We start from the raw sequence: 24,948 nt of genomic DNA, 5'->3' as shown, positions 1-24,948 counted from the left end.
GGTTAACAGTTAATTGAGAATTGATTGTTCCTCTTATCTCTGAAATCAATCATGAAATAAGAGGATGAATGCTTAAATGTTTGTATTTCAGGTCTCTGGCTTATACCAAATGTCTAAAAGACAACAGAAGGATCAACTGCCTAGAATGAAGCAGAATCTCATGAAAACGTAAGTCTAACTGTATCTTTCCTTTCTAATTAGTTATATTTGAAAGTGAGTGGTACTGACAAAACAGGTGTCCATTATATTTTGGAAGCTGAACATCTAGATTTTATAGCAACGATATAAAGTAGCAGATGGTAAGAGAACTTAAAGAAGTTTGTCCTCTCCTTTCGCTATTTGTATACATTTTATAGATCACAGGAACATTTTTTGTCCTCCAACATGAAAAGTTCACATTTTCTAAGGTAAAACAATACTGTACCCAAGGAGAGCTTAAAACTACACCATTAACAACAATATAAATACAATTAAATTACCAGCCTTAACCGTTTTAGTGAGGAAATAAATGTAGATGATAGTGCACTTTAAACTATGTTTTTCTATGTAAACAAAAACAATTTAAGATGAATAAAGAACAGAGGAACGTTTTATGGGTCTAGGAGGTTATATCTACACACAGTTGTTCCTGGTCCTGTACTAAGTACAGAAGAATTACTCAGGCATTCCCTGTCTTATAAAATTTATCCTATGTACGGGAATATATTCACATATAACTTAATATAAAAAAAGTAAACCAAGACATAAATTATCTATAAATCAGAATCCTTTTCAAATACAGGCACTCAAGGGGTATGCAAGATAGTAAGTTTCTTTGGTGGAAATTCATAGGATAACAACATTTTGTCCAATATTTGGCTAGATGGATAAGAGTACTATTCCTTGAGTAGTCATAACACTTTAAATTATAATTATCTTTGTACATTTTCATCAATGGAAATATAATGTAGTTAAAACATTAAAGTACATTTTGGAAAAGGACTTCCCTTTGAAAACTATTATACCTCTGTGTTGCGGGCCCCAAGACCACTCCCACGTTCAGTGATTCCCTAGAATGACTCATGGGACTCAGAATATATTTGTGATGTGGCTAAAATTTATTACAATAAAAGGATATGAAGGAAAAGGTCTATGGGATGAAGTCTGGAGGAAAGTTGGTGCAAGCTTCTAAACGTCCCCTGTGGAGTCACAGAGACACGCTTAATTTCTCCAGCAGTGAGTTGCGACAACACTTGCGACAACGTGTGAAGTTTACCTTCCAGAGAAACTCATTAGATATTTAGTGCTCAATGTTTTTACTGAGGACTGATCATGGAGGTACCTCTGCCTAGCACATACCAAAATTCCAGACTCCCAGAAGGAAAACAGACGTTCAGCATAAACCATGTTATTTGTACAGGTTAAGCACGGCAAATCATTCTTTTCATTTAAGGAAAATTTTATATCAGAGTAGAGAACTGTTTACCACGAAGTTCCCAGACACCAGCAAAGGGCCAGCCTTGCCAGCAGGGCTTTCTAAGGATAACAGGCTTGCTATGTTAACTCTTTTCTGCACAATCACCCTAAAAATTTATTTTTTATTTTTACGTTTATCTTTCAGTTCAAATTTCTTTTAAAAAGATATCACCTCTGTTATTCAAATTTACTTAAGTAGTGAAAGGAGAAATATTTTGAAAATAAAAATAAAACAGCTTCATTCTAAGCATATATTAACATACATATACATATATATATCACTAGATTATAGGACTGTGAGGCAGTTTGATTTTCTATTGAATACTGTTGTAGGTTGGATCTCTCAGGGAGTGGACTCTGAAATGGAACCCGGCATGCAGGAAGTTTACTAGTGAACATTCTTAGAATCAATGGCAGAAGGGAAGGAAACAGGTTTGGGCAGAGGGACTAGGGTTACAGTGCAGCTGCAGCCCCCCGTACCAAGCTGATTCATCAGTGAACCAAGTGTGGGCCTCCTCTTCCCCTGATGGGATGACCTAGACCTTTCTACAACTGAGAGTCTGAGCCCTGTTTTGCTATGTCCTTTCTAAGCCATGGCTAAGGTTCTGGTCCACTTACTGTCAAAACTGGGAAAGGTAGTACTAAAGGACGATCAAGTAGATCACCCAGGTGCCAAACCCATTCCTCCTTGTCCTCTTGTAGCAGCAGCTGTATATCATTCTGATGATCAGTTGTCTGTGGGGCCCTCCACGCCATAGGTTTGAGCTGAACTTGAGGTGCTGGCACGTCAGAGATGGATGATGATCTTGGATACCTGCTCAGTAAGCTTATTTGTGCCCTCTGGCGCTGCTCATGCTTGATCTTGGATATATCACTTTCATCTTTGATAGAACCTGGCGTTGAATACAGTGCCTGGCATAAATAGGTGTTTAGTAATATTTGAATGAATGAATGGTCACACAAATGGACAAAAACTCCTTCACTTTCTGGAAATATGAATAACCCAAATAACTCATATACTAGAAATATTTCTGTATACCTGTAATCTTCCAAATTAGATGTATATAACTGGCACTACATTAAAATGTTGTTCTGAGTTTCTGACTTAACTCTGGAATTTAGTATACTTCTTTAGTTGATGATTCAATCTTTTTGCCTTAAAAACAAGTTTTGGTGTTAGGTTCCTCACAGAAGAGGATAGCCAAATGGCCAGTGGGCATATAAAAAGTTATTCAACACCATTACTCATCAGCAGAATGCAAATTAAAATTATGAGATACCACCACAAATTTTAAAGATTGATGATTCCAAGCGCTGTCAAAGATGTGGAGGAATTGAGGACTCTCATACACTGCTGGTAGGAGTATGAATTTGTACAATCACTTGGAATACTATTTACATTACTTTCTACATTTAGCTGATTATACACCTATGATCCAACAATTCCACTTCTAGTTACATCCCTAACAGAATGGTGCATACGTTTACACCAAAAGACCTGTACAAGAATGTTCACGGCAGCTTTATTCGTAATGGCTCCAAACCGAAAAAACAACAAATGTCTATCAATAAAAGAATGGATAAAAATTTTTGAGAGATATATATATGAATATTTGTTTTTTATTACTGTTATTATTCATATATATGAATTATTCATATATTATATATTATTTTATATATTATATTATACAATATATTATATTGTATATATTATTCATATATATGAATAATAGCAATTAAAAACAAATATTCATTTATTTAAATAAATGATAACAAAAATAAAAGCAAATAAACCACAGCTCACACAACATTATAAACAGTTATCACAGTGTTGGATGAAAGAGGCCAGAAATGAGACTATTTACATATAATATGATTCTATTCATATAACGTTCAAAGACAGGCAAAACTGTCTGTGGGGTCAGAAGACAGGATACTGGTTACCAAAAGTGGAGGAGAAAGGGAATAATAATTGGCGGGACATGAGGGCATCTTCCAGTGTGATGACGATCTTCTGTGTGCTGACCTGGGTGGTAGTTACACGAGTATGTGCTTTCTTATAATTCATGGAGCTGTACATTTATGTTTTGTGCACTATTCTGTATGTGTTATACTTAATACAATGTTTGTTTGTTTTTTAGATTTTTAACTTTTTCCTTCTTCTCCCCCAAGCCCCTCAGTACATGGTTGTATATTTTTAGTTGTGAGTCCTTCTAGTTGTGGCATGTGGAACGCCACCTCAGCATGGCTTGACGAGAGGTGCCATGTCCACGCCCCAGGATCTGAACCAATGAAACCCTGGGCTGCCGAAGCAAAGTGCGCGAACTTAACCACTCAGCCACGGGGCTGGCCCCTAAAACAATGTTTTAAAAGTCAAGTTTTTATTGGCTTTTAATGTTTGCTTTGGTTAATATTCTCATATACACTAATGTTAAAATAGTGACATTTATTTCTAAAGTTCATAATAAATCAGAGCAGTAGAAAATACCCATTTAACTGAAATTCTATTAAAAAATCTATCAGAGGGATAGTGCCTGATTGACTATTAGCTATTATATTCTTGCTGTGTGGAACTATGGCCACAAATGAACAAGATTTCTATACTGCTATTGAAAGATATATTCTAGAAATCCTTAGATATACTGATTTGAAAAAAGGCTCTTTAAGATAATAGGAGAAATAGTCTTTGTAGGATGAGGTTTGGAAGTTGCCGAAAGCTTCTAGACAAGTTACTAGGTAACCTTATTGATTGTGACCCGTGGCATGTATTAGCAATGAAATATCATATGCCTGTGAGCAAGGAGCTCAAAAACTGATACCAAAGCAGTGGTTCCTAAAAGTAGAAAACTGTAAAATTAATTTTATTCTTCAGTGTGCAGCCTTGGTTTTTTCCTGCTTATGAAGAGTTTTAGAGTTATTAAAGGCCCAAGAGGAAGAAAATAACAAGACAGTCCTTACTGTCCTGAGAGAAATTGATTGTAGGACTCATTAAGAGAGAGGGCGTTAGGGGAACATCCTTTTGATAAGAAAAGCAGCAAGAATGGAGAAATCACAACCCAAATATCAAACACTAACGGAAAAATTCAATAAACTATAATGATATTATGAAGTTACAAAAAATTGCATTCTGGGAAAATATATAGCTGACATGGGAAAATGTTTACCTATAGTAGTAAATAAAAATTATAATACAAAACAGTAGAGTGGGATTGTGGATAGCTTATTTTTATACTTTTTAGTATTTTCTGTAAGAATATGTATACTTTTAACACAACTTAAAGTACCTAAAGCTCATAAAAGATATTCAAGAAATTGAGGTATTTTTATAAGGTTCTTCTAAGGAAAGAACAATAAAGATTTTAAGTAGGTATAGGAAAAAAGTTAAACTCTGAGAACTTCTTAATTTGGAACTAGATGTATATAGGAAAAGTCACAGTAGTAATTAAGGGAATCCTTGTGTCTAATTGCTTAAGTGTTTGTGTGTTTTTGTAGGATAGTATTGGGGCAGCCAATAACAAAAGAATATGTGTACTTTGTGATCATTTTTAATTACTTTCTATTGAAAGAGAAAAATTAAGAGAAACTCTATCTACTAGATAGACTATGGAAGCCCTGAAGTCAAAATAATAGTGTGAATGCTTGAGTAGCTGCTACAGTACAGCATTTTAAAAAATAGTGAGAAGTGGTAAATGAAAATTTGCATTGGCTTTGAAGCAGGTAGACTTGAATCAATTTTTGCCTCTGGCATTTACTATTTAATGTGGCTTTATGTAAGTAACCCATCTCAGAACCAGTTTATTCACCTACAAAACAGGGTTGATGGAAACCAAATTGAATAGTTAGTATGAAATTTAGAGTTTATTGAAAAATCCCTACCTCGATAAATGTTAGCTATTCTTCTTCAATGTATAGTACTTTGTTGAATATAAAGAATTAGCTAAGCGGGCCAGCCTGGTAGCGAAGTGGTTAAGTTCACATGTTCCACTTCGGTGGCCTGGGGTTCACCAGTTTGGATCCCGGGTGCAGACATGGCACCGCTTGGCAAGCCATGCTGTGGCAAGCATCCCACATGTAAAGTAGAGAAATATGGGCACAGATGTTAGCTCAGGGCCAGTCTTCCTCAGCAAAAAGAGGAGGATTGGCAGCAGATGTAAGCTCAGGGCTAATCTTCCTCAAAAAAAAAAAAGAAGAAGAAGAATTAGCTAAGCAACAAAGAATTGATTTGTGGGAAGAGAATAAGACATATGACAATAATTTGAAACTGCAAGTGACAAATCTACAACACTGTTGTGCTAACATAATCTTGCATGGATCTTAGCCACTATCATTTCTTTAAAAACAACAATACTCAGGAGTGTAAAATGTTTTCCAAACTCTGTTGCTTGGGACTGATAGCATATTGTGACCCAGTATACCCAATATATATTTATATGTAACTGAAACAATTTTTGAAATAACACGTACCCTTACTGTGTGTGATGCATACTTATATTTTCTATTCTGTTCTACTTTTTAATGTTGCTATTGTAATTCACTAAATCAGTCCACTAATGAGTTGTATTCTGCAGTTCAAGAAACACTGCTCTAAAAGATGTCTAGGAGATTAAACATATTTTTAGAATGATGTACCTCAGCTTGATGGTTAGTGTCATCATGTCAGTTAGATCTTTTAGAAATGGTTCATATTTAGGAAGCTATTTAAAACATTCTCAAAGTATTATGTAAGCATTTAGTATGGCAAACAATAAATATCCATAGTGAACTATTAATTAAATATGATATAATTAATGCTTGTGGTTAATTCCATATTACACCTAAAGATGGAATTATTCTAAAACATTATTTAACTAAAAATTTTTTCAACACAGGCAACCGTTTATTCCCCAAATACAACATTTAAAAAAATATTTTCAGGGCCAGCCTGGCGGCGCAGCAGTTAAGTTTGCACATTCCACTTTGGTGGCCTGGGGTTCGCGGGTTCGGATCCCAAGTGCAGACATGGCACTGCTTGGCAAGCCATGCTGTGGTAGGCGTCCCACATATAAAGTAGAGGAAGATGGGCATGGATGTTAGCTCAGGGCCAGTCTTCCTCAGCAAAAAGAGGAGGATTGGCGGCAGATGTTAGCTCAGGGCTAATCTTCCTCAAAAAAAATAAGATAAAATAAAAATTAAAAATATTTTCAAGGGTGGGCGGAGCAAAATGGCGGGGTGAGCTGACCTGGGACTCTCTCCCCTCCAAACTACAACAAAGGATTGGAAAATATTGAATTTCAGCAAATAAACCTAATGCCAGGACGTCAGAGACGTACAATACCACAAAACAGAGGACAGAGACCCTGCAGCAGGCCTCGGAGGAGCTGGAGCGGGATAGGAGAGAACTTCGCTCCCTCCCCTAGAGACCAGGATCGCTACTGCAGGTGCGGGAAGGAGTGGGGGAGGGGCCGTGCCACCAGGGGATCGTCTAGGACTCCCGCAGCGAGTACAGAGGAAACCAGCTGACGGGGAAAAGCTTCCATGCATGGGGACCCCATAAAGCCAGGGCCCCAGGAGTCCAGAGAACAGAGCTGATCTGAATCCAGATCAGCATGTGAGAAAAACAGCCCTTCCCCCCATCAAACCGCGCTGGGCACTGCCATCTTGCCTGAAGGTGGAGAGCTCAGAATGCATGGCTCTCAACCCCCATCTAGTGGCGACAGGCTGTAACTGCAACCAAATTCTACCATCATGCGCAAAAACCACTCCTCTACCATCCAGCAATTTATAAAAGCTCCAGACCAGAAGGAAAACAATAAAAACACAGAATTAACTCCTGAGGACTTGGAAATAGGTAAACTAAGTGAAAATGAGTTCAGAGTAGCTATAATCAAAAAACTCAATGAGGTAGAGAGAAAGATAGAGAAACAAGCCAACGCATTCTGGAGTTACTTCACAAAAGAGATTGAAATTATAAAGAAGAATCAAACAGAATTACTAGAGATGAAAAACACAATGGACCAGATAAAACAGAATATGGATTCCCTGAATGCTGTGTAGACACCATAGAGGAGAAAATTAGCATAATTGAAGATAGACAGGCTGAATGGCTCCAGACAGAGGAAGAAAGAGAACTAAGAATTTAAAAAAATGAGGAAAATCTCTGAGAGATAGCAGACTCAATGAGGAGAAAGAACTTAAGGATCATAGGAATTCCCGAGAACATGGAAAAGGAAAATGGAGCAGAAAGTGTGCTTAATGAAATTATAGAAGAGAACTTCCCAAATCTAGGGATTGAGAGAGAAATGTGTGTAGAGGAAGCTTTCAGATCTCCTAGATTTGTCAATGTAAAAAGACCTACTGCAAGGCATATAGTAGTACAAATGGCAAAAAGAAAGACAAAGAAAGAATACTCAGGGCAGCAAGACAGAAGAAAATAACCTACAAGGGAACTCCCATCAGACTTTCAGTGGATTTCTCTACAGAAACCTTACAAACTAGGAGAGAATGGAGTGACATATTCAAAACTTTAAAAGATAAAAATCTTCAGCCAAGAATACTCTATCCAGCAAGAATATCCTTCAGATATGAGGGAGAAAATAAATCTTTTCCAGACAAACAAAAGTTAAGGGAATTTGTAACCAAAAGTCCTCCACTACAAGAAATCCTCAAGAAGGCTCTCATACCTGAAAAAAAGAAAAAAGGGAGAAAGGGGTCATCAATAGGATAGCAAATATTCAACTATAGCATTAGGATAAAGGTAAGGAAACTACCAAAGCAAAGACGATCTTATCACTCTAACTACAAACTCATAACACAAGTTGGAATAAGAAATGAAAATAATAATTTAGGAGGGGAAGAGCAAAGGGACTAAATCAGTCTAGGCCAAGTAAGTAAGAGACCACCAGAGAATAGACTATATTACACACGAGATTCTAAATACAAACTTCAGGGTAGCCACTAAACTGAAAAACAGAACAGAGCCAGAAAACATAAATAAGGAAAAATCTAAGAAACCCAGCATAAGAAATTGCAGTATTAAATGGGTAGGCTAAAGCACACAGGAAGAGAAATGCAGGAAAACCAGATAACGAGTGACAGATTGACAGCATGAAGTCCACATGCATCAATAATCACTCTCAATGTAAACAGATTGAATTCTCCAATAAAAAGACACAGAGTGGCAAAATGGATTAAAGAACAAGATCCAACAATTTGTTGCCTCCAGGAAACACACCTCAGCCCAAAGGACAAACACAGGCTCAGAGTCAAGGGATGGAGGACAATACTTCAAGCTAATAGCAAACAAAAAAAAAGCAGGTGTTGCAATTCTTATATCAGACAAAGCGGATTTCAAAATAAGACAGGTAAAGAGAGACACAGAGGGACAATATATAAAGATCAAAGGGACACTTCATCAAGAAGAAATAACGCTTATAAATATCTATGCACCCAACATAGGAGCACCAAGGTTCATAAAGCAACTATTAACAGACCTAAAGGAAGATATTAAAAACAACACAATAATAGTAGGGGACCTGAACACCCCACTCACATCAATGGACAGATCATCCAGACAGAAAATCAACAAGGAAATAGTGGAGCTAAACGAAAAACTAAAACAATTGGACTTAATAGACATATATGGATCACTTCATCCTAAAACAGCAGAATACACATTCTTCTCAAGTGCACATGGAACATTCTCAAGGATAAACCATATGTTGGGAAACAAGGCAAGCCTCTACAAATTTAAAAAAATTGAAATAATAACAACCATCTTCTCCGATCATAATGCTATAAGGCTAGAAATTAATTACAAGAAAAAAGCTGAGAAAGGCACAAAGATGTGGAGACTAAACAATACACTACTGAACAAGCAATGGATCATTGAAGAAATTGAAGAAGAAATAAAAAAATACCTGGAAACACTAGGGATTGCCGGAGATCTCAGAGAGGACTAGGGCTGGAGAGAGTTCCAGAGACCCAGCTTAGTAGCCTAGGGGGAAACCCTACAGGCTCACAGCAGCCTTAGGGAAAGCCTCTGCACAGCACCAGTAGAAGGCACCCAGCCGCCAGCCACAAGGCTGGAAGACCCCAGGGCAAAAGCAGCATAGCTAGGTGTACTAACCACAGACTGTAGAAGATGCCAATAGCTCTCCTGCGACCCATAGAGGACAAGTGAGATTTGGTGGGTGCTGACAGCAACGGAGCGACAAATATAAGTGATCCCACCCCTGGCCGCTGGAAAAGCCCATAACACCGTTGCAGACCCCAAGGAGAGAGCACATCTAGGTGGGCTGCAACAGTAGGCACCTGCAGCCTGAAGCCCCCCTGTGACGGCCCCCACGGCAGAGGAGGGAATCCAAAGGGCCACTGTGGCTACGAAGAGGGGCCCAGGCCCAGTTAGCAACTACGGACAGGGTTCCTGGTTGGTGAAGTATAAACAGCTGCTCCCCCCACCGCAGCAGCTGAAACAAGTGAAAGGAGCAACTAAACTCTATCTCCATGCGGAGGCACAAATCAACAACATCAAGCAATAGGAAAAAATACATTAAATCTCCAGAACAGAAAGAAAGTAACAAATACACAGAAAACAATCCCAAAGAAAATGAGATATATAACCTAAATGATGATGACTTCAAAACAGCCATCATTAAGACTCTCAATGAGTTAAGAGAGAACTCTGACCGACAACTCAACGAGTTCAGGAGCTATGTCACAAAAGAGTTTGATACAATAAAGAAGAACCAAACAGAAATATTGGAAATGAAGAACATAATAGAGGAGATTAAGAAAAATCTAGATGCTCTGAACAGTAGGGTCGATAATATGGAGGAAAGAATTAGCAATTTGGAAGATGGCAATATAGAATTGTTGCAGGCAGAGGAGGAGAGAGAAGCAAGACTTAAAAGAAATGAAGAAACTCTCCGAGAATTATCAGACACAATTAGGAGATGCAACGTAAGGATTATAGGTATACCAGAGGGAGAAGAGAAGGAGAAAGGGGCAGAAAACCTATTCAAAGAAATAATGGCTGAGAACTTCCCAAATCTGGTGAGGGAGATGGATCTTCAGGTGACAGAAGCCAATAGATCTCCAAACTTTATCAATGCAAGAAGACCAACTCCACGGCATATAGTAGTGAAGCTAGCAAAAGTCAACGACAAGGAGAAAATATTAAGGACAGCCAGGCAAAAGAAACTAACCTACGAAGGAACCCCCATCAGGCTATCAGCAGATTTCTCAGCAGAAACTTTACAGGCTAGAAGAGAGTGGAATGATATATTCAAAAATCTGAAGGACAAAAATCTACAGCCGAGAATTCTCTACCCAGCGAAAATATCCTTCAAATACGATGGAGAAATAAAAACTTTCCCAGATAAACAAAAATTAAGGGAGTTCATTGCCACAAAACCTCCTCTTCAGGAAATCCTCAGGAAAACCCGCATTCCTGAAAAATCCAAGAAAGGAAAGGGGCTACAAAACCAAGAGCAGAGGAGATAAGTAGAAGAACAACAACAGAGAGTAGCAGCTCTACATCAGAACAGATTAAACCATGGGACGAGAAACAAAGGAAACTGAAGAAAACCGGAAAACAAGACACAAAATGGGAGTGGTAGGCCCCCACGTCTCAATAATCACTCTAAATGTAAATGGATTGAACTCCCCAATCAAAAGACACAGAGTGGCAGGATGGATCAAAGAACAAGATCCAACAATATGCTGCCTCCAGGAAACACACCTCAGCCCCAAAGACAAACACAGACTCAGAGTCAAGGGATGGAGAACAATACTCCAAGCTAATAATGAACAAAAGAAAGCAGGTGTCGCTATACTAATATCAGACAAGGTAGATTTCAAAGCAAAACAGATAAAGAAAGATAAAGAGGGACAGTATATAATGATAAAAGGGACTCTCCACCAAGAAGACATAACACTTATAAATATATACGCACCCAACACAGGAGCACCAAAATTTGTAAAGCAACTCTTAATAGAACTAAAAGAAGACATCAACAACAATACAATAATAGTAGGGGACCTCAACACACCATTAACACCAATGGACAGAACATCCAGACAGAAAATCAACAAGGAAATAATAGAATTAAATGAAAAATTAGACCAGATGGACTTAATAGATATATATAGAACACTTCATCCAAAAACAGCAGGTTACACATTCTTCTCAAGTGCACATGGAACATTCTCAAGGATTGACCATATTTTGGGAACCAAAGCAAACATCAATAAATACAAGAGAGTTGAAATAATATCAAGCATCTTTTCTGATCATAACGCTATTAAACTAGAAATCAACTACAAGAAAAAAGCAGAGAAAGGTGCAAAAATGTGGAGACTAAACAACACGCTTCTCAACAAACAATGGATCATTGAAGAAATTAAAGAAGAAATCAAATATTATCTGGAGACAAATGAAAATGAGAACACGACATACCAAATCATTTGGGATGCAGCAAAAGCAGTCCTAAGAGGGAAATTCATTGCAATACAGGCTCACCTCACTAAACAAGAAAAAGCTCACGTAAGCAACCTCAAACGACACCTAACAGAACTAGAAAAAGAAGAACAAACAAAGCCCAGAGTCAGTAGAAGGAGGGAAATAATAAAAATAAGAGCAGAAGTAAACAATATTGAAACGAAAAAGACAATAGAAAGGATCAGTGAAACAAAGAGTTGGTTCTTCGAAAGAATTAACAAAATTGACAAACCCCTAGCCAGACTCACCAAGAAAAGAAGAGAGAAATCGCAAATTAATAAAATCAGGAATGACAGAGGAGAAATCACAACAGATACCAATGAAATACAAGAGATCATAAGAGAATACTATGAAAAACTATATGCCAACAAATTGAACAACCTGGAAGAAATGGACAAATTCCTAGACTCCTACAATCTCCCCAAACTGAATCAGGAAGAAATGGAGAATCTGAATAGACCAATCACAAGTAAGGAAATAGAAACGGTAATCAAAAACCTCCCCAAAAACAAGAGTCCAGGACCAGACGGCTTCTCTGGAGAATTCTACCAAACATTCAAAGAAGACTTAATACCTATTCTCCTCAAACTGTTCCAGAAAATTGAGAAAGATGGAGAACTCCCTAACACATTCTATGAAGCCAACATCACTCTGATCCCCAAACCTGACAAGGACAACACAAAGAAGGAGAACTACAGGCCGATATCACTGATGAACATAGATGCAAAAATCCTCAACAAAATTTTGGCAAACCGACTACAGCAATACATCAAAAAGATTATACACCATGATCAAGTGGGATTTATACCAGGGACACAGGGATGGTTCAACATCCGCAAGTCAATCAACGTGATACACTACATCAACAAAATGAAAAACAAAAACCACATGATCATCTCAATAGATGCAGAGAAAGCATTCGACAAGATCCAACACCCATTTATGATAAAAACCCTCAGTAAAATGGGTATAGAAGGAAAGTACCTCAACATAATAAAGGCCATATATGATAGACCCACAGCCAACATCATACTCAATGGACAAAAGCTGAAAGCCATCCCTCTGAGGACAGGAACAAGACAAGGGTGCCCACTTTCACCACTCCTATTCAACATAGTACTGGAGGTGCTGGCCAGAGCAATTCGGCAGGAAAAAGAAATAAAAGGAATCCAAATAGGTAACGAAGAAGTAAAACTCTCGTTGTTTGCAGACGACATGATCCTATACATAGAAAACCCCAAAGAATCCACAGAAAAACTATTAGAAATAATCAACAACTACAGCAAAGTAGCAGGGTATAAAATTAACGTGCATAAATCAGTAGCATTTCTATACACTAACAATAAACTAACAGAAAAAGAACTCAAGAACTCTATCCCATTCACAATCGCAACGAAAAGAATAAAATACCTTGGGATAAACTTAACCAAGGAAGTGAAGGATCTATACAATGAAAACTACAAGACTTTCTTGAAAGAAATAGGCGGTGACATAAAGAGATGGAAAAACATTCCTTGCACATGGATTGGAAGAATAAACATAGTTAAAATGTCCATACTACCTAAAGCAATATACAGATTCAATGCTATCCCAATCAGAATCCCAAGAACATTCTTCACAGAAATTGAACAAATAATCCCAAAATTCATATGGGGGAACAAAAGACCGCGAATTGCTAAAGCAATCCTGAGCAAGAAAAACAAAGCCGGCGGAATCACAATCCCCGATTTCAAAACATACTACAAAGCTACAGTGATCAAAACAGCATGGTACTGGTACAAAAACAGGTCCACAGATCAATGGAACAGAATTGAAAGCCCAGAGATAAAACCACACATCTATGGACAGCTTATCTTCGACAAAGGAGCAGAGGGCCTACAATGGAGAAAAGAAAGTCTCTTCAACAAATGGTGCTGGGAAAACTGGACAGCCACATGCAAAAGATTGAAAATTGACCATTCTTTTTCACCACACACCAAAATAAACTCAAAATGGATCAAAGACCTAAAGATTAGGCCTGAGACAATAAGTCTTTTGGAAGAGAATATAGGCAGTACACTCTTTGACATCAGTTTCAAAAGAATCTTTTCGGACACTGTAACTCCTCAGTTGAGGGAAACAATAGAAAGAATAAACAAATGGGACTTCATCAGACTAAAGAGCTTCTTCAAGGCAAGGGAAAACAGAATTGAAACAAAAAAACAGCTCACTAATTGGGAAAAAATATTTACAAGCCACTTATCCGACAAAGGGTTAATCTCCATAATATACAAAGAACTCACACTGCTTAACAACAAAAAAACAAACAACCCAATCAAAAAATGGGCAGAGGACATGAACAGACATTTCTCAAAAGAAGATATGAATATGGCCAATAGACACATGAAAAGATGTTCATCATCGCTAATCATCAGGGAAATGCAAATGAAAACTACACTAAGATATCACCTTACCCCCGTTAGATTGGCAAAAACATCCAAAACCAAGAACGACAAATGTTGGAGAGGTTGTGGAGAAAGAGGAACCCTCATACACTGTTGGTGGGAATGCAAACTGGTACAGCCACTATGGAAAACAGTATGGAGATTTCTCAAAAAGTTAAAAATAGAAATAACCTATGACTCAGCCATCCCATTACTGGGTATCTATCCTAAGAACCTGATATCAGATATCTCAAGAGTCCGTTGCACCCCTATGTTCATCGCAGCATTATTTACAATAGCCAAGACGTGGAACCAGCCTACATGCCCAGAAACTGATGATTGGATAAAGAAGATGTGGTATATATACACAATGGAATACTACTCAGCCAAAAAAAAAGACGAAATTGGCCCATTCACAACAACGTGGATGGACCTCGAGGGCATTATGTTAAGCGAAATAAGTCAGTCAGAGAAAGACGAACTCTATATGACTCCACTCATAGGTGGAAATTAGTATATTGAGAAGGAGATCTGATCGGTGGTTACCAGGGAAAAGGGGGGGTGGGGGGAGGGTACGGAGGGGGAAGTGGTGTACCCACAACATGACTAACAAAAATGTACAACTGAAATCTCACAAGGTTGTAATCTATCATAACATTAATAAAAAAAAAATAAAAAATAAAAAAAAATACCTGGAAACAAATGAAAATGATAACATGTCATACCAACTCATATGGGATACAGCAAAAGCTGTATTAAGAGGAAAATTCATCGCAATACAGGCACATCTTAACAAACAAGAAAAATCCCAATAAGCAATCTTAAACTACACCTAACTGAACGAGAGAAAGAAGAACAAATAAAACCAAAAGTCAGCAGAAGGAGAGAAATAATAAAAATCAGAGCAGAAATAAGTACTATTGAAACAAACAAGGTGGTAGAAAGGATCAATGAAACAAAGAGCCGGTTCTTTGAGAAGATAAATAAAATAGACAAACCCCTAGCCAGACTTACAAAGAAAAAAAAGGGAAAAAGCTCAAATAAACAAAATCAGAAATGAAAGAGGAGAAATAACAACAGACTCTGCAGAAATACAATGGATTATAAGAGAATACTATGAAAAACTATATGCCAAAAGAATGGATAACATAGAGGAAATGGATAAATTCTTGGACTCCTACAATCTCCCAAATCTCCCTCAAGAAGAAGCAGACAATTTGAACAGACAAATCACAAGAAAAGAGATTGAAATAACAATCAGAAACATCCCAAAGAATAAAACCCCAGGACCAGATGGCTTTCCTGGGGAATTCTACCAAACTTTCAGAGAGGATTTAATACCTATCCTTTTCAAGCTATTCCAAAAAATTAGGGAGGATAGAACACTTCCTAACACATTCTATGAGGCCAACATCATGCTGATACCAAAGCCGGACAAGGACACCACAAAAAAAGAGAACTACAGGCCAATATCACTGATGAACATAGATGCAAAAATTCTAAACAAAATTTTGGCAACCAGAATTCAGCAATTCATCAAAAGGATCACACATCATGATCAGGTGGGATTCATACCAGGGACACAGGGATGGTTCAACGTCTGCAAATCAATCAACGTGATACACCACATCAACAAACTGAGGAATAAAAACCACATGATCATCTCAAATAGATGCAGAGAAAGCATTTGACAAGATCCAACAGCGATTTATGATAAAAACTCTGAACAAAATGGGCATAGAAGGGAACTACCTCAACATAATAAAGGCCATATATGACAAACCCACAGCCAACATCATACTCAATGGGCAAAAACCGAGTGCCATCCCCCTGAAAACAGGAACGAGACAAGGATGCCCTCCATCACCACTCTTATTTAACATAGTACTGGAGGTCCTGGCCAGAGCAATCAGGCAAGAAAAATGAATAAAAGGAATCCAAATAGGGAGGGAAGAAGTGAAACTCTCACTGTTTGCAGACGACATGATCTTATATATAGAAAACCCCAAAGAATCCATTGGAAAACTCTTAGAAGTAATCAACAACTACAGCAAAGTTTCAGGGTATAAAATCAATTTGCATAAATCAGTAGCATTTCTATATTCTAATAATGAACTAACAGAAAAAGAACTCAAGAACACAATACCATTCACAATCGCAACAAAGAGAATAAAATACCTCGGAGTAAATTTAACTAAGGAAGTGAAGGACCCATATAATGAAAATTACAAGGCCTTTCTGAGAGAATTGGATGACGACATAAGGAGATGGAAAGACATTCCATGTACATGGATTGGAAGAATAAACATAGTTAAAATGTCCCTTCTACCTAAAGCAATCTACAGATTCAACACTATCCCAATCAGAATCCCAATGTCATTCTTTACAGAATTAGAACAAAGAATCCTAAAATTCATATGGGGCAACAAAAGACCCCAAATTGCTAAAGCCATCCTGAGAAAAAAGAACAAAACGGGAGACATCACAATCCCTGACTTCAAAACATACTACAAAGCTACAGTAATCAAAACAGTATGATACCGGTACAAAAACAGGTGCACAGATCAATGGAACAGAATTGAAAGCCCAGAAATACAACCACGCGTCTATGGACAGCTTATCTTTGACAAAGGAGCTGAGGGCATACAATGGAGAAAAGAAAGTCTTCTCAACAAATGCTGCTGGGAAAACTGGAAAGCCACATGTAAACGAATGAAAATTGACCATTCTTTTTCACCATTCACCAAAATAAACTCAAAATGGATCAAAGACCTAAAGCTGAGACCTGAAACCGTAAGGCTTCTGGAAGAAAACATAGGCAGTACACTCTTTGACATCAGTATTAAAAGGATCTTTTCAGACACCATGTCTTCTCAGACAAGGGAAACAATAGAAAGAATAAACAAATGGGACTTCATCAGACTAAAGAGCTTCTTCAAGGCATATGAAAACAGGATTGAAACAAAAAAACAACCCACTAACTGGGAAAAAATATTTACAAGTCATATATCTGACAAAGGCTTAATATCCGTAATATATGAAGAACTCTCACAACTCAACAACAAAAAATCAAACAACCCAATCAAAAAATGGGCTGGAGACATGAACAGACATTTCTCCAAAGAAGATATATGGATGGCCGATAGGCACATGAAAAGATGCTCATCATTGCTGATCATCAGGGAAATGCAAATCAAAACTACACTAAGATATCACCTTACACCTATTAGAATGACAAAAATATCTAAAACTAATAGTACCAAGTGTTGGAGAGGTTGTGGAGAAACAGGAACCCTCATACACTGCTGGTGGGAATGCAAACTGGTGCAGCCACTATGGAAAACAGTATGGAGATTCCTCAAAAAATTAAAAATAGAACTACCATATGATCCAGCCATTTCACTACTGGGTATCTATCCAAAGAGCTTGAAGTCAGCAATTCCAACAGTCCTATGCACCCCAATGTTCATTGCAGCATTATTTACAATAGCCAAGACATGGAAGCAACCTAAGTGCCCATCAACAGATGAATGGATAAAGAAGATGTGGTATATATATACAATGGAATACTACTCAGCTGCAAAACAGAACAAAATAATTCCATTTGCAATAACATGGACGGACCTTGAGGAAATTATGTTAAGTGAAATAAGCCAGTTACAGAAGGATAATCTGTGTATGACTCCACTCATATGAGGAATTTAAAAATGTGGACAAAGAGAACAGATTAGTGGCTACCAGGGGAAACGTGGGGTGGGGGGTGGGCACAAAGGGTGAAGTGGTGCACCTACAACACGAATGACAAACATTAATGTACAACTGAAATTTCACAAGATTGTAACCTATCATTAACTCAATAAAAAAAATTAAAAATATTTTCAAGATATAATTCATATACCAAAAATTGTACCCTTTCAAATAATGTAATTCATTGATCTTTAGTATATTCATAAAGTTGTGCAACCGTCATCCCTATATAATTCCAGAACACTTTCATCACCCCGGAAAGAAACCCCATACCCATTAGCAGCCCCAGCCCGCCCTCCTCCCAGCCCCTGGCAATCATTAATCTACTTTCTGTCTCTATGGATTTGTCGATTCTTGTTAGTTCATATAAATGGAAGCAAACAATATGTGCCCTTGCATGTCTGACTTTGTCACTTAGCATAGTGTTTTCAAGGTTCATCCATGTAGGAGCATGTATTAGTACTTTATTCCTTTTTGTGGCTGAATAATCCAGTTTTTGGATATACCACATTTTATTTATCCATTAATCAATTAATGAACATTTGGATTGTTTACATCTTTTGGCTATTTTGAATAATGCTGCTATGAACATTCCTACACAAGTTTGTGTGCATACACGTTTTCAATTCTGTTGGGTATATACCTAAGAATGGAATTGCTCGGTCAAGTGCTAACTCTGTTTATCTTTTTGAGGAACTGCCAAATTTTTTTCCAAAATGGCACACCATTTTATATTTCCACTAGCAATGTATGAGGGTTCCAATTTCTCCACATCCCTATCAATACTTATTATCCGTTTTTGCTTTTTTTTTTTTAGCCATCCTTGTGGATGTGAGATGGTATCTCATTGTGGTTTTGATTTGCACCTCCCTAAGGACTAATGACATTGAGCATCTTTACATATATTTGCTGGCCATTTGTATATCTTCTCTTGAGAAATGTCTTTTCAAGTCCTTTGCCCATTTCTTAATTGAATTTGTCTTATTGTTGTGTTATAAGAGTTCTTTGTATATTCTGGCTGTTAGACCTTATCGGATATATGATTTGCAAATATTTTCTCACATTCTTTGGAGTTTTTTTTCTTTCTTGATGATGCCCTTTGAAGCACAAATGTTTTGATTTTGATTAAATCCACCTGATCTTGGCTTCCTAGGATTTTTTTTTTCTTATTGTATGACCATATCTAAGAACCATTGCCTAATCCAAGAACACAAAGATTTATACGTATTTTTTCTTCTAAGAGTTTTATAGTTTTAGCTCCTTTTTGATCCATTTTGAGTTAATTTTTGTATATGGTGTGAGATAGGGGTCCAATTTCAGTCTTTTGCATGTGTCTATCCTAGCACCATTTCTGGAAAACACTATTCTTCTCCAATTGAATTGTCTTGGCACCCTTTTAAAAAGTCAACTAACCATAAACAAATGCATTTATTTCTAGACTCTCAGTTCTATTCTGTTGGTTTATAAATCTATCCTTATGCCAGTACCATGCTGTCTTGATGACTGTAGCTTTTTAGTAAGTTTTGAAATCAGTAATTGTGAGTCCTCCAACTTTATTATTTTCAAGATCGTTTTGATTGTTCAGAGTGTCTTTCATTTCCATATGAATTTTAGGATCAGTTTATCATTTTCTTCACAGGGATACCACAGAGCTGGGGAAAGGAGGAGGAGGGCAAGTTAAAATGCCACAAAGCTGTGTTCTTACTGAATTTCAGCTGTGTGTGGGTGGGTGGGTTTAATAAATTCTCCAGGATTGCTGCAAGCCTTTGATTATTTCCAGAGTTTTGAAAAAGTTGCTTCTGACCATTTTTGCCAATTTTCTCAGTGCTTTCTTGAAAGAGAGAATTTTGGGGGGTCTTATTCTGTCATTTTTACTGACATTACTCCCTGATTGATTTAAAAACACATTGCAAGGAATTGAAGCTGACTCTTACCATCTCAAGTAAGAGTGTGGGGAGGTTGGTTTTATAAACATACGTAAGTCAATAAGGGAAAGATTGTCCCACGGAAGTCCAAGAACAGGAATTCCAGTATAACTGGGCCTACAGATATTAGAACTAGGATTCAAGGAAGCTTTAAAAACAGCAGTAGTTCAGTTGAACAGTCCTTGGCGCAGGGTGCTATTATGTGCTATACAGGTGTTGCTATTTTTATTTCTAGTATAATCAACCACTCATTGTCTCTACTTTTACTTCTCATTACTGACTGCCATCTTCACTTTCTATATCTTTTTTATGTCACAGTACGTCATAGTTTCAATTTTATTATAATTTTAGCTAAGTTATATCTTTGGCTTAGTCATGGGTCCTTATTTCCTTATTGTCCCTGGTCTACTTCATAGCTTCTCTGTATATTTTCTTAGCTTCAATTCAAATTTCCATGGGCAAATATTAGAATGGTCCATCTCCTTCCTTTTTGGACAGAGATTTCCACATTAGACCACCTCATGGGCTGCTTCCAAGCTTTGGATTATCTGCCCTTGGGTAGGTTGCCTCTCTAGTCGTGGTGAGATGATATAGTATGACATATGGCTGCCTAGGATTGTTCAGTAAGCAGAAAACCTGCACAGGGAGACTTCTGTGTGAAGGACTGTGGGCTCGGGGAACTAGGTACCATATATACTTCTTCCCGTGTGGCATATAATGTTTTTGTTGTATACAATGATGACTGGAAAATCACGATTAACATTTATTTTTTCCAGGGGAAGATGCAATCCAGTTAATCAGAAGCTAATGAATGCCAAGAGAGGACCGGTGAAAAAGATTACAAGATCAAACCATCTTCCAAAACTCAATCCATGATTCCAAAACTGGGTGGATTTCTATTTCTTCCCTTTTTTCACCTGTAATATTCAACTTGTGAAGTTAATGTTCAACACGTTTTTCAGGGAGTGAAATAGATAAGAAATAGCTATCAAAATTCTCTTTAGCTCCTTTTCCAGAAGTTTGTCCCTTTGGCTACATGAAAGTAATTTTCTCAAGTGACTCTAAAATATTTATAGCAGTGCTTATGATTTTTAAAATATCCTAGGAAGCCTGAAGGTTAGCATTATTACACTTGCTTTTAATAGTATATCCCTGATCTGCTCTGATAGTGACATTGCTATTATATTTGGTTTCTAGTTGGCTGTTAGCTAAAAATGTGAGTTTATCAAAACTCTTTGCTATTTTAAGCTATATTATTTTTAGTTTTTTTAAACTAAAGTTTTAAACAAAGCTGCAAATCAAATGCATTTAAAACTTTGACTTGAACTGTCTTGGTGTTGTGGAAACAGCCTTCAATCAGGAATTCACTTGGTTATAGCCCCACCCTTCTTATGAGATCTTGGGTAAATTCCTTCACCTCATCTTTATTTCCACATCTGTAAAATGACTGAGTCAAACTATACAATTTCTAAGGTTACTATTCCAGAAAACCAATACTTATTCAGCCTCAGGGTCCTGCTACTTAGCACATGGTGATTTAAGTCATTTTGTGTTTATTAATTCATAGTGATGGCCTAGTTCTTTGGACCAAACTTTGCAAGTGTTCACAATCCTCAAGTCTAGAAGTGGAGATAGAATGAGGACAGGAGAAGCGTTCTTTTAATGCATTTATAAAATTTATTGAATTCTCCAATTCATGTTTAGACTGTTTTGTAACTATTACTTAAGTCTGGGACATACATATAATTTACTTGCCCAACTTAATAAGTGAAATTATTGGACTTTAAATTTCCAGAAATCACCCAAATTTAAGTATAGTTTCCAGCTAGTGGTGTTCTCACCTTATATCTGGCACTAAAACCTAAATTCTATTCAGTATCACCAGTAATGAACACCCAATGCATTTCTATAACTATCTCTATAGGCATTTGCTTTCTTTAAGGAAGAATACTTAAATTTCACACAGGAAAATCAGTCTTTTATATGACTTTAAAATGTAATGCAGAGAAATATAAAGTAAGTTCCTGTAAATTATTCTACATGGGAACTGTTTTGAAATATTTTCTCCTGTTCTTAAGCGAACTACAATATCAGGTACCATATTAGAGTATGGTTATTATTAAACACACAGTAGATTTTTATGTCTTGGATCATCTTTCTTAGCATTAACAGTAAATTGATTATTTAAATATTGGTAATAATTATAACAATCACAGAATCATCCCTGAAAAATAAATAAATTTCTTTCTATCATACAGAGCTAAGCCATTATAGGGGACTGGATTGAGGAACATTTAAAGTTATCTCAATCACGGGGATGGTATATTAGTTGAACATCTTACTACAGGGACTCTATCGCCTTTAAGTGTTAGTTCTACAGGAACTACTTTGAGATGTTTTCCAGATGTCAGAAAATGTCTGTCTTAAACAGAGTGATGGAATGTTGGTGAGAGTATAAAGAAGTGAAATGGGGGCGCTCTAGGACCTGCGTTCTAATATCAGTTTTGCTACATCTAAGCTTCTGACTTTGAGTAAATTACTTTTGCCTCACTTTGATCATTTGTAGAGTCTGGAATATTTACCCTAACTACTGCCTTGGGATAGCTGTGCAGGTCAAGGGTGCTTACTACATATTTTTTTATTTACCTCTGTATACCCTATTTCCCTCTAAAAAGAATGTGCATTAGCTTTTACTAAACATAGAGGTAGAAAAACAACACCCACAAGATAAAAGATGAAAATAAAAGTTAAAGTTTTGAATTCTTGATTAAGAAAAGCTCTAGAGCCAGCCCTGACGGCTCAGTGGTTAAAGTTCGGCGTGCTCCACTTCAGCAGCCTGGGTTCAGTTCCTGGGCACGGAACCACACCACTCATCTGTCAGTAGCCATGCCGTGGCAGTGGTTCACATGGAAGAACTAGAAGGACAGCTGTGTACTAGAATATACAACTATGTACTGGGACTTTGGGGAGGAAGAAAAATAAATAAAAGCTCTAGCTATAAGCTTTTTAGCAATCAGTACAGAGAAGGAATGAGTTAGACAGCTCTCATATTTTTGTAGAAGGCATATACAGGTAGAAAAAAACCTTTACGTAGTTCTAAGTTCTGAAGGTAATTTGTCATGTGAAGTTTTATATGAAAATGCAATTATTTATTGAAGTAACCAGAGCAAAAATGATAATTTGAGGTCTTTATTTTGTTTAATACTGAAATATGTATTAATATCAGTATTTGGTTTTTTTGAAGAGTTCAGAATTCATAAAGCAAAAAATCAGTACAATAATATTTAATATATTTCAAAATTTTAAATGTCTAAAATGTATTGCAAAATATCAAACATTACTATAATCAAAAAGATGGATAATAACAAATACTGGTGAGGATATAGAGAAATTGGACACTTGTAGACTTCTGGTGGGATGTAAAATGGCACAACCACTTTGGAAAGCAGTCTGTCAGTTCCTCAAGGTTAAACACAGAATTACTATATGGCCTAGAAGTTTCACTCCTCTGTATATACCTAAGAGAAATGAAAACCTATGTCCATATCAAAACGTGTACGCTAATATTTATAGCACCATTATTTATAATAACTAAAAAGTAGAAACTCAAATGTCCACCAACTTGATGACTGAATAAACAAAATGTGTTACATCTAAACAATGGAATATTATTCAGCAATAAAAAGGAATGAAGTACTGACACATGCTACAACATGGATGAACCTTGAAAACATCAGCCTGAGTGAAAGAAGCCAGACACAAAAGATCATGTATTGTATGATTCCATTTATATGAGATGTCCAGAATAGGCACATCCATATGAACAGAAAATAGATGAGTAGTAGTTGCCTAGGGCTGGTGGGCACGGGGGGAGGGGGAGTGATGGGGAGTGACTGCTAACACATACAGAGTTTCTTTTTAGGGTGATGAAAGTGTTCTAAAATTAACTGTGTGATGTTTGCACAATTCTGTGAATATACTAAAAACCCTTGAATTGTATACTTTAAGTGGGTTAATTGCATGTTATGATTTATACCTCAATTAAGGTGTTACAAAACAACAAATGTAAACATATAGCATTTTAAGGTAAATTAGCAGATACGTTTTAATGAAATATTATCTTTCTCAGAATATATGATCTTAAAAATCAAAATGCATTGTCACTAGTGCTATTGTTGAGTCAAAGCATATTTTTGAGCAGAGTCTTCCAACTAAGAAACGATTTCAGATACTACACTAGTCAGAAGAAGGAGGATTGTATGCTGCTTTCCAATATTTCCTTGACTTCTTTAACTTTGAATCTTCCCATTTCTTGCTTGATAACCTTGTAAAAATATTTATAAAACATCTTTTGATTTTTGACTAGGATTAGATTTTTTTAAAAATTTGTAGGGGCCAGCCCCGTGGCTGAGTGGTTAAGTTTATGCCCTCTGCTTTGGCTGCCCAATGTTTTGCCGGTTCAAATCCTGGGCGCAGACATGGCACCACTCATCAGGCCATGCTGAGGTGGCATCCCACATGCCACAACTAGAAAGACCCACAACTAGAAATACACGACTATGTACCAGGGGGCTTTTGGAGAAAAAGGAAAAATAAAATCTTTAAAAAAAAAAATTTGTAGCGAGCCATATTCAAGGACTGGGATTTACTGTATGATATGCTTTTTGTTTTTGTTTCAAAGAAATTATTTCCAGTTTTTTTTCGTCACTTTCATTAGTTTTATCATGTATAGCTGGAAATTCCAAAGCAGAGTTACCTATATCAATTTTGGCACTATGCTATTCTAGTCTACTGGACAAGAAATTCTTTATTTTGGACTAACAATTATTCTTGCAACAGAAGCTTATCAATAACACCGTCTGGTTTCTTTTTCCCCTGTGTACTAGTGAGGACTTGCCTAGACTCATAGACCACATATCAT

At 36.9% G+C, this 24,948-nt stretch overlaps 1 protein-coding gene across 2 annotated transcripts in view; it reads left to right on the top strand.

The window, feature by feature from the left end:
* Positions 1-24,630, top strand: part of CCDC169 (coiled-coil domain containing 169) — a 73,543-nt gene extending 48,913 nt beyond the window's left edge. Inside the window, exons 7-8 of one of the 2 annotated variants that reach the window (XM_044777284.2) lie at positions 92-168; positions 20,804-24,630. In XM_044777284.2, the coding sequence (XP_044633219.2) occupies positions 92-168; positions 20,804-20,903 (177 nt within the window). In that variant the 3' untranslated portion in view covers positions 20,904-24,630. The remainder of the gene's footprint in view (positions 1-91; positions 169-20,803) is intronic. The other variant, XM_070520530.1, reaches the window with a different exon arrangement.
* Positions 24,631-24,948: the final 318 nt, after the last annotated feature.

Source organism: Equus asinus, chromosome 11, assembly GCF_041296235.1.
Source record: "Equus asinus isolate D_3611 breed Donkey chromosome 11, EquAss-T2T_v2, whole genome shotgun sequence".
NCBI classification, from domain to species: domain Eukaryota; kingdom Metazoa; phylum Chordata; class Mammalia; order Perissodactyla; family Equidae; genus Equus; species Equus asinus.
Note: the sequence above shows the minus strand (reverse complement) of the source record. Positions and strands in the feature narration are given on the sequence as shown.